General features: G+C 52.7%; 2 protein-coding genes across 2 annotated transcripts in view; one reads left to right on the forward strand and one right to left on the reverse strand.

Annotated features, from left to right (window-relative positions):
• Positions 1-878: 878 nt before the first annotated feature.
• LOC102042059 (malignant fibrous histiocytoma-amplified sequence 1-like) lies at positions 879-8,825 on the forward strand. The gene is made up of 11 exons (XM_005419574.1): positions 879-897; positions 1,855-2,734; positions 3,350-3,641; positions 4,038-4,224; positions 5,136-5,326; positions 5,427-5,914; positions 7,081-7,238; positions 7,723-7,882; positions 8,315-8,385; positions 8,486-8,592; positions 8,808-8,825. The coding sequence occupies exons 1-11, from the start codon at positions 879-881 to the stop codon at positions 8,823-8,825; spliced, it is 2,571 nt and encodes an 856-aa protein (XP_005419631.1).
• A 277-nt stretch (positions 8,826-9,102) lies between these two features.
• Positions 9,103-10,724, reverse strand: part of IRF7 (interferon regulatory factor 7) — a gene marked incomplete at its 5' end in the record, with an annotated part of 3,537 nt that continues 1,915 nt past the window's right edge. The window contains 4 exon segments of the mRNA XM_031055815.1: positions 9,103-9,544; positions 10,242-10,360; positions 10,521-10,720; positions 10,722-10,724. The exon segment at positions 10,722-10,724 is cut by the window's right edge and continues 163 nt beyond it. Of these exon segments, the coding sequence (XP_030911675.1) occupies positions 9,398-9,544; positions 10,242-10,360; positions 10,521-10,720; positions 10,722-10,724 (469 nt within the window).

Raw genomic sequence — 10,724 nt, forward strand, 5'->3', positions numbered from 1 at the left:
GTGAAAAATAAGGCTTGACCAAACAATAGAAGCAACTACACTGTTTACCAGGAAGATAGTGTCAGTCTGTTTCATTCCTCAGGCTGTTTCACTGCTTTAAATTCTTGTTTAATGTTACCCTTGAACTGGCAGTAAAGATAACAGCCTGTTGCAGGATGTGTTAGGAATGCCTGCACTGTAAGGCCTGTTGAATTTGTTACCTCTGCACCTGCCATTGCCTAAGGAGTGCTGAGACTGAAAACTACACCTTCTGCATGAGCTTTCTACTGAAGTTACATGAACAAGAATACTGGTTCTTTCATTCTGTCTGCCATTAAAATAAAATTATCAAATTGTAAGCTGCCTCCTGGGAGAGGCAATGAGAAACATACCTGAAAATACCTCTTCTGGTGTGTTCTAGAAAACAGTATACTCTCTATACCGAGTATACTGCTTGGTTGGGTTTTTCCCCCTTTCTGGTTGGCCTTCTTGGATCAGATGCTGTTTAAGGGAAGGAATCTTATTTATTCAATACATGCAATAGTTTGGTAACAGTATAACCTCTTTTTAGTGTCCTTTCATTCCTGTGGAAGTGTGGTGATGCTAAAAGCTTGTTCAGCACAGGCAGGGAGGGATGCTGCACCAGGAATTTGACTCAGGACCTACTCTGCCACCATGGTTGTCCCATAGGTGACCTCCAGTACTGCTTTTGGGACATAACCCTGGCCCTGCCATCTGGCCAGAAATGTTCAGGTTCTTGAGAGCTGCTCTGAGGTTGGATGGAGAAAGAGAGGGTGGGGTTCTCTGGCCGAGCTCGGGGAGGCGGGAGCGGCACAAGAGGAGGAAGCGAAAGGGGGAGGCAAGCGCCTGGAGGATCCAGCTGGGGCCACGCTGCAGTCATGGCCCAGCCCAGAGCCTGTGAGTAGCTGCCCTGGCTCTTCACTGCTCAGTGGTGGTGGTGGGAGTTCTTTGGCTTGTCCCTGAGGGAGAGACTGGGCATGTGGGAGAGGGTGAAGGCTTGCTTTCCTGCTGGGCTTGGAGCATATCCCACGTTTCAGTGGTGATGCTGAGAAATGATGAGTCAGTCCTGAGCTGGGTGCATTGCATAAGGGGATGCCATGCTTGGCGTCATGGGAGGAAGTGAAAAAGGGAGAGGAAAGCAAATCTAACCATGTTTTGCTCTGGTATCGTGTGATCCCCATCCCATTGACGCTCTCCTCACCTGCAAACCTCTCTTCCCTAAACCCTCTCTGGGGACATTCTCAGCCATCACTGAGTCCCTGCCTGTGTTCCCTGTCTGTTGGGGAACCCCAGCATCCCTGCATTATTTCCCCAGTCTCTCAGGGCTGGGAGTATCCCTGCAGGGAATCACAGCATCATCTGGAGGCGGGAGGATGTGATAGAGGAAGTGTCTGAACTCGCTGGCCCTGGCCTCTGTGCATCCCCATAGCTGTGGTCGAGCTGTGAGTGGGCTGGGCGAGTTATTTGGGGAGCAGCTGTCCTGATGTCAGCTCTGCCCCTGCAGCCCACTGCTGGGATTAGAAAACCCAGTTTTGGGGTGGATGCATCTGTGGCTGGAGCTCTTGCAGGGCTCAAAGCGTGAGAGCAAATCTGTTAACATTGGGCTGCAGGTCAACATCTGGTGGGAACTGTTCCTGCATCTTCAGTCCCAGCCAAGATCCTCAGCTTCAGTTCCTCTCTTGAGAGGACACAGGAGCTGTTCAAGCAGTATTTGTGATTGCACGGTTCAACCAGCTCCTCTGCTTTTCCTTGCTGGCCAAAATTATCCCAAAGTCATGCAAAAAAAGAAAAAATGGTCTGCAATTCCAAAGGTCAAAGTCTCTTTTAACCACCTTCCCTGTCCCATGTGCCCAGGTCAGGAGCCGGAGGACAGATTGCATGAAGTGAATCTCTCTACCCAGAGGCTGCGTGTGCTCCCTCCCTCAGTCCTGAGCAATTCCACACTGGAGAGCCTTGACCTCGACAGGAACAAGCTCAGGAGCATCACTGGCATTTCTAAGCTTTGCAATCTCAAGAAGCTGATACTGTCCAAGAATGAGTTTGTGGACTTTCCCAATGAAATCCAGAGCCTGGTCTGTTTGGAGAGGCTTGAGCTGAATCAGAACCAAATCCGGATCATCCCAGAGGGGGTTTTCTCCCATCTCCCCAGGCTTAAGCACCTGCGGCTGAACAACAACCGTCTGTGTGCCCTCCCCAGGGACCTGGCAGCCTGTGGGGGCAGCCTCCAGTACCTGAACATCTCCAACAACTTGTTCCGCACCTTCCCGCAGCCTGTCCTGCAGCTGGCACGCTTACAGGAGCTCCATGTGCAGAACAACGCCCTTCGCCGGCTCCCCAGGGAGCTCTTCCAGGGACAGTCCCTGAAAATGTTTAAGGCCAGTGGGAACCCTCTCCGGGAGCCACCCAGTGAAGTGTGTGCTGGTGGCATTCGGCAGATCCACAATTACTTCAACCAGCTTCAGCATGGTTCGGGGCAGGAGGACAAGAGGGTCAAGACCATGTTCCTGGGGGCCTCGCTGGCAGGGAAGTCCACCATCTGCAGAAGCCTGAAGCAAGGGCGATCCAAACTGGTGCCCAAGGAAGAGCGAACAGTTGGGATAGAGATCAGTGAGTTCCAGATTGAGGACTTCACATTTCTCTTCTGGGACTTTGCTGGCCAGCTGGAATACTACATGACTCACCACGTGTTCATCACCCCACAGGCGCTTGTCATCCTCGTCATCAATCTTCACATGTAAGTGCTGAGCAGGTTTGGATTCCAGGTGGAGTGGGCAAACTAAAAAGGAGCTGGGGAAACTTTGGACTGCACAAATTCACACCATTTCCATTGGACATTGAGGCCTGGTCTTCTCACCATTGGCATAGATGGCTCTCCCTCTCCCCATTTTTGCAGATCAACCTTTTAATCCACCAGCTCTGTCATCGCCTTGCCAAAGGCTTCTGTTTGGAAGGGTTGAAATAAGCATCAACTCCTTATGTGACAGCTGAACCCCATCTAAGTGGACTTGCTTTCTGCAGGAAACAAATACCTGTGATCCCTCCTGTATCCTGTGGTGGTCCCTGAACATGGAGGGAGTATCAGGCTTGGGTTTGGTGCTACAGAGGGATGCTCTCGTTCACAGCACGGTTTTACTCTGCTATACCCCTTAGCTTAAGGATGGGGAACTGAAGGATGAGCTTGAATACAGCCCATGTCCGTAGGCTGCATCTCAGATTCTGAGATCTGAGCTCTTGTCCAGTGAGCTCCTGGGACAGCACAGTGTGTGGTCAGGCCTGTGCTGGTGGAAGCTGGCTGGAGATCCAGAGGGTGAGATGTAAATTTGGGATTTTCTTTTTCTCTCTTCCCCAGGTACCAAACTAATGACAAAACTTTCAAGGAACTCGTTGGTTTCTGGATCAACAACCTGTCCATGCGAGTCCCAAATTCAGTGGTGCTTCCTGTGGGAACCCATGTGGACTGCTGCCAGGAGCAGGAGGTAGCACAGAAGACACGTGACATCATGGCCAGGATCACAGCCATGCTGGCAGAGAGAAAAAGCAACCTTGCTCACTTCATCGACAACCTGGAGGGCAGTGAGGAGCCCAAGTTTTACGTGGACCAGTGGGAGAGGCTGAAGGAGATGGAGAGCTGCACATTAACCGTAGGGCTGAGATTATCCTGGGTTCTGACTGGCTGAGGTCACCCTGCTGTCTCTGGCAGCCCAGTGTGCTGCTGGCTAAGGGGACCTGGTGCAAATGCACCAGGCTGGGTGGGCATGGTAACCCCTGGCTGTGATCTGCAGGGTCCTTTCTCCTTGTAGGTGATGAGCATCTCCTTCTGTGGCTTCTAGCAAGTGCCTGAGGAGGAGTGTGAGGGGTGACCAGGTGATTTTCAGGAACTGCTGTAGAACAGAGGTGTGAAGGAAGTGCCTCTGAACTGAGCCAGTGGCTTCTCTCACTCTGGGTCACCTCATGGGCATTAGGTCCTTCCTTTACCTCACAGGCTAAAAAACTCCTCTGGATGTGCTTTTGTCAGGTATGTGCTTCCTCTTTTCCAGATCTTAAACTTAGTTGCTGTCAACTGCACGGATCAGCATGCCATCAGAAAGCTCGAGGCCACTATTTTGAAGCATGTGAGGAATGAGGAGCTCTTCCCGGAGGTTGTCCGAGTGCTGCCGCCCGTCTACAGGCAGGTGGAAGCGGCCATCGCGGATATTGCAGAGAGCGAGGAGGTGGCCGCCCACGGTGAGCGCTCTGTCACCTCTGCCACGCCTTTCTGGGAGGAGCTTCTGTCCCGGCCTGCGACAGGCTCTCTCCAGTGCTTTCCTGAATTGGGGATGGGCTCCCCAGTGCTTGCTGCACCCTCTGGCCTTGTTTATGTGGCAGTGGAGTCACTGCTCAAGACCTTGCAGTGTTCATACTGAGCACACCTCACAGGTCTGGTTTCTTGCTTCCCAGTGATGTTTTTTGTTCTCCCCTTTTCCCTGTAAAAGCAATTAAAAACATCTTTCAAGAAGGAGCTGCACAGCTTTAATGCAGCTATGTGGTTTTCAAATCTACATCCTGCTAACCTTATTTAATGGTCCCTACCCTTTCCTAGACCCTTTTTCCATGTGTCCTGTGACTTAGCAGAACCAGCAGGCAGCTCCAGCCCCTTGCTAATATACCTGCTTTAGGTATTAATTCCACCAGTTCCCAGTGACATCTCTGGCCCTTCTGGCCACTGTAAGATTAGAGAACGAGGAGCAAATGCTTTTCTTTTGTGGACATAAGTCAGATTTTGTTGCCTGTCTCTCTACATTGCTGAATGGCACTCTGAGGTTTAACTGGCAGTCTGAGGTTTTCTGGCTAGAAACAAACTTGCTTCCTCAAACAATAATAGAAAAAAAAAAAAACAGTATTAGCTTTGTTTTTCAGAAAGTCCTGGCAGGCTGTTCCAACTGCTGAGGCAAGGCAAAGTTGTGGGAGCTTCAGGGTGGCAGCTGGACAGCTGAGGAAAGGCAGAACATTTTTGGTCACAGTCACCAAGCACGCTGATCCCAGCTACTTCCCCAAGAATGGCATAGGTGACGTGGGTCTTTGGTGGCTCTCTGAAGCATCTGCCTTGGAATGCTGTGTCTGATAGATGCATGCTGATCTCCTGCATCTCCCTCTAGGCATGATGGACCTCCAGTACCTACTCAGCAAACTCTCCCAGCACAAGAACTTGGCCAGCCTGAGCAGAGAGCTCCTCCAGGACATCTTGCGGTACCTCCACCGCATTGGGCTCGTCGTGTGGTATGAGGAAATCAAGCACTTGGAAAGCACCGTCTTCCTCCAGCCTACATTTTTAATAACCATGTTCAAGGTGAGTGTGGGGATCAGGGCCATCTCTGTAGAGCCCAAGTTCTGCAGCTTTGCTGGGCTCCTCTCACTGCCACCTCGTCTCTCCTTCTCTTCCCATGCAGCTCCTGGTGCGGCACCAGCTCGTGCAGCAGCTGGAGAGCATCTCTGTGGAGACGCTGATTGGGGAGCACGCCACCATCAGAGACAGGGCCAACTGGGTGTGGACCTTCAAGTCCAAGGCAATGCTGTGCCACCAGGCTGTGCGTGCCTTGGTGAAGCACCAGCTCTGTTCGGAAGGCATGTGGGATGTCTTTGAGGAAATCATGGGACACAGGCCTCACAGAGGGAGAGGGAAGCTCTTCAGCCTCCTGGAGCACTTTGAGCTCTGCCTGGAGGTGAAGCACACTGGGGCACTCAACCCACAGGCCAGGGAGTTTGTGCCTGGGAAGCCATGGGAGACAACACAGAGCCAAGGCAAGTCCTGGTACTTGTTCCCAACCTATCTGAACCAGACAGAGGAAGTGTCTGAGGTCTGGGGAGGAGATCACCCCGAGGACCTCCACATCCGTGCCTACTTCTCACCCGAAATACCTGAGGGCTTCTTCCAGAGGTAAGCACTGGTTTCTGGCCATCAGTGAGGTGGGATTGAGTTTGCTCGGTGCAGTGCCAGGATGAGTCTCAGTGAGTCCTTGGCTCTTGAGACTGTGTCTGCTGAGGCCTGAGGCTGGGAGCCAAGATACCAGGCTGGCTTCTCAGCTGGTAGGGCCACACACGTGTAGGGCCCTGGGTGAACCCCTTGCGATGTTCACTGCCTGGATGTGAGCAAAGGCCACACTCCTTCTGGTTCCCCTTTCATCTCAAGGGGTGTTTGGCTAATCTGTGTCCATCCAGGCAGGCAGAGGTCTCAGTCATACCCAAGAATGTTCTAGTTTCTATGGGTGTTGGAAATATACCAGTTTTTGGAATGTCTCCTGGTTTTCTGGACTTGTATCTAGAGTTTTATCTGATGGTGTTGTGGTTAAACCCCAACTGGCAACCAAACACCACAGAGCCACTTGCTCGCTCTCCCCAGCTGGACTGGGGAGAGAATCAGAAAAGCAAGAAAACTCATGGGTTGAGATAAAGACAGTTTAATAGTTTAAATAAATTATAATAATAACAGTAATAGTGATAATAATATTGTAATGAAAAGGAAATCAGCAAAGAGAGAAATTAAACCCAAGAAGAAGAGGTGATGCAAATAAAAAACAATTGCTCAGCACTAGCCAACTCATGCCCAGCCTGTTCCCAAGGAATGGTCTCCCAGCCAGCTCTCCCCCAGGTTTATATGCTGAGTGTGATGCCACTGCATATGGGATATCCCTTTGGTCATTTGGGGTCAGCTCTCCTGGCTGTCCCCTCCCAGCCCCCTCGCTGGCAGGGCAGCCTGAGGACCTGAAAAATCCTTGACTTGATGTTAGTTGCTCAGCAGCAACTAAAACATCAGTGTGTTATCCACATCATTCTCATCCTAAATCTAAAGCACGGCACTGTACCAGCTATTAGGAAGAAAATTAACTCCACCCCAGACAAAACCAGGACAAGATGGCCAACTCTGGGAGGATCTCTTGCTTTAAGAGGCTGTTCTTGCTGCTTGAGCTTTCAGTAGGGAAAGGACCTCATTTGCTGTCTGTTCTTACTGAAACTTCGTTCATATTTTCAAGTCCATCCAGTTTTTCCAGCATTAGGGGTAAGCTAGGAGAAAAGTGATGAAAGCCATGGGCAATTTCCTTGCAGGTTCCTGGTGAAAGTTTGCTCCTTCTATTCCACACACTGGGTGGCCAAGGTGACCTGCCTGCTTGTATGCAATGGCAAACCTCTGCTGGTCAAAGAGAATAACCAGAGGGCCTACAGCTACCTGGAGCTCCGCAGCAGAAAGCCATCAGAAAGGACGGGTAAGATCCCTGATCCATATTTCATGACTCCCAACCCCATGTCTCTCCTTAGCTCTGCTCCTGCCACCTCCAACCCTATGGGAGGTGTCCCAAGAGGCCTCTGCCACATGCCCTAGTCTGGCCTGGGTCCATCAGCAGTCCACTTCCCCTTTCTCCATGGAATTCTGTTCAGGACTCCTCTAGAGGTATCACATGAAAGTGGAAAGCCAAGTTTTCATTCTCATCATGGAGCAAATGGGTTGAACTTCCCCAGAAGGCCCCAGCAGAGAACAGTCTAAGGCTGGATCTTCAAGTGATAACCAAAAGGGCCACCCAAGTTGGGAAGCTCTTCCAATGTATCATTAAATTCCTTATGGACGTTTGGTTAACTGGGGATGGAGCCAGTCTGACAGTTGAGGTGTGGGTTCTGTGGTCACAACAGAACCCTGGGCTGCTGTGGCTGGAGGCTGTAAGAAAGTGAGACATTCTCCTTTTTGCCTGGAAGGGTTCCAGTTTGCCTGGGATTTCCTCGTGGCAGTTGTGCTCATCACCCAGAAGCTCGCTGAGGAGTGGCCAGGGCTGCACGTGTGTGTGAAGTCTCCCTGCCGAACCTCCGGCTGTCCTGCAGAGTTCCTCTGGCCAGACATGGATGGCACAGGCGCCACGTACGTACACACTGTGCCCCCCCAGCAAGGGTGGGGCCCAGTGGTCACTACTGCAATGCTGGTGAGGCTGGTCAGCGTCTAAAAGCCACGTGAAATTAGTCATGAAACTCACCAGGCACCACAGTGCTCTTAGCAGCTCGTGTCCCATGTGGTGTTCACACTTACTGGTGTGGGAAATTGGAGCATGGGGGGAAAGGTGAAGAAGCTGAGACTCTGGGGCTCAGGCACATAATGCTCACTCTGGACATGTCCCTGTTTCATGAGGAACTGAAGGTGCTCAGGCACCTGGGAGGGCAACGGCTGTCCCACCAACAGCTGCACCTCAGGTCAGGGTGGGAAGAGCAAACCTATTCCATTGCCTTGGCATCACATTCCATGGGAAGTGCTGAGAGCAGCTCCTGCTCCTTCTTTCCTGGGCTTTTTCCTCCACAGGACAAAGGAAGATGTTAAAACCTGCGGGACATGCGGGCACCGCTTTGGTGCAGAGCTGCTCCTGCCCAAAGGTGAGCCCAGTGTCCCGAGTTTGTGCCACTGCTGTGCTCAGGGGAAAGAGGGCTGAGGGTTTCATGGGGCTAAGGGGCTAAGGGTGCCCCATTCCCACAGTACCCAGGGCACTGGAGGAGCCCCCAGCACAGCCCTCTGCTCACTATTACGTGACAAGCTACGGCACCACCACCTTTGGGCCCAGCAGCATCCAGGTCACTCGGCAGGTAAGGACACTGCTACCTCCCCTTGCCCAGGGACCAACAGTGATGGTCAGGCTCCTGAAATGAGGGGGTGCAGTTGCCTGCAGCCTGGGGAGGGCACACCCCATCTTCAGGCAGCCCTCTGGTTTCCACACTCCTCCCTGAGATACCACCCCCTCTGCACCTCTGAGCTGGTGGTCTGGGTGCTCCATGTTGTACTTACTGCCTTATTTTTCCAGAACATCTCCAGTGAGTAGCTCTGGGCAGTGCTCAATGAAGAATTACTTTTGTTTAGCCCAGGCCAAGCTGTCCTCAACACATTCTGCTTGTGAGTCATGTTTGAAGCCTTAATGCATGAAAATAAATGCATTGATAAATGCATTGATAAATGCATCCCTTCACACTGGGAAGTCACCTCATCCACTGAAATTTAAGGGGAAGAAGGTGCTGATAAAGCTCTCTGATACCAGCCCACCCCTGCCAGCAGGGACTTTGCAGAGACAAGGCTGGGCACGGGCTCCCATGGTTTTGGGGGTAGAAGGGAGTGGTGAAGATTTCAGACTGATAGCAGAGGCAGATATCCAGGCAAGAGAGAACTACATTTCTATATATATATTTTTTAACTTGGAAAAATTAAGAAAAGAAATCTGTAAATTATCACACTCCACAGAAACACACACTAGAAGCTGACAGAGAGGAAAAGCAATGTGTGAGCTTCAGGACTGGTCATTGAAATTGTCCTTGGGTTGAGGGGTGGTGGTTTGCAGAGCCTGGGATGCTCAGTGGTCCTGCGCCCGTGCCAGGGCCATGGGGAGCGGGGCAGGAGGGCTCAGCCCAGCTGCATGTTGCACTGCTCGATGAGCTCCATGAGGTCAAAGGAGTTGGAGAGCTGCAGGCTGATGGTGCGGCTGTCCAGGGAGGAGGCTCCCTCCTGCAGCACCTGCTCGTACCAGTACTCACAGAACTTGGGCACCAGCTGTAGCAGCAAAACATCAGGGTTAGGGGCAGCTGCCTCATATAGCTGCAAAAACCTGCATAGCCCTGTCCTCCTGAAGTGCAGGGAGGAGATGTCTGGGGCACCCTTTGTCTGCCCCAACCCCTGAGGGTCCCTGTCCCTGGGCAGCTGCCTTCCACACCATCCTGCCCAGACCCCAAGTGCTCTCTGGCCCATTCTCCACCCATGTTTTCTTCCCTGGTCTCCAAGGGTTCCCTCCCTGGTCATGCAGCCCCCCATGCCACGAAGAGTCCCCCTCCCTGTCACTTAATTCCCCCACCTCTCTCAGCCCCCAAGGTACCCCCTCCTTGGGTATCCAGATGTCCATCTGCCCCAGATCCCGAGAGCTCCCAAGTCTCCATCTCCACTGCACACAGAAGGCCTCCCTCCTTGTGCACCCAAGCACTCACCTCCCCTGGCCCCTGAGGCTCCCCCTGCCCAGTCCCTGAGGAAACTCCATCACCTCTCTATCAGCTAGGAGTCCCCATCCCTGAGCACCCAGGATCCCACCTGCCTCAGTCCCCAGGGGTCCCTCTTCAGGCACCCAGACCCTCCATCTCCCACCCAACTTGACCTTGAGGGTCCCCCTCCTCAGGCACCCAGAGTCCCAGGTCCCCTGGCCTCCATGAATCTCTCCCCTTCCCTGGGCAGCAGTGGGATAGGGTTTTGGCTACTGCACCTTGACCAGGATGAGCTTGGACTCCTTAGGCTTGGTCTTGGAGAAGGCCTGCCCAAAGCAGAGGTAGATGGTGAAGTCAGGGGATCGCCGCCTTTGGCCATTGCGGAAGTCCCTCAGCTCTGTGAGGCAAAACAGGGCTCAGTTTTGGGGTGAGCCTGGGGGCACAGAGGGGCTGGGAGGGTTTGGATGCTTGTAACATCCTGGGGCTGGCTCCCATGAGCCCCAAACGAGGCTGGGCAGAAAACAACACACGGGGAACTACGTGACACCCCTACTCACCTATGCAAAACTCATTGAAGTCAAAGATGGGCGTTTCCTGGTCCCGGCAGAGCAGGTTGGGTGGGGGCTCCTCGACCCCCTCGAGCTGCCGGGACAAGGCCCAGAACACCTTGCACTTCTCCCGGCGGGTGGCAAAGACCTTGTGGGCGCGATGTTCCAGCTGCAGCCCTGCCATGCCCAGCAGCTCCTCGGTGAAGCGCCCGT

Source organism: Geospiza fortis, unplaced genomic scaffold, assembly GCF_000277835.1.
Source record: "Geospiza fortis unplaced genomic scaffold, GeoFor_1.0 scaffold66, whole genome shotgun sequence".
NCBI lineage: Eukaryota > Metazoa > Chordata > Aves > Passeriformes > Thraupidae > Geospiza > Geospiza fortis.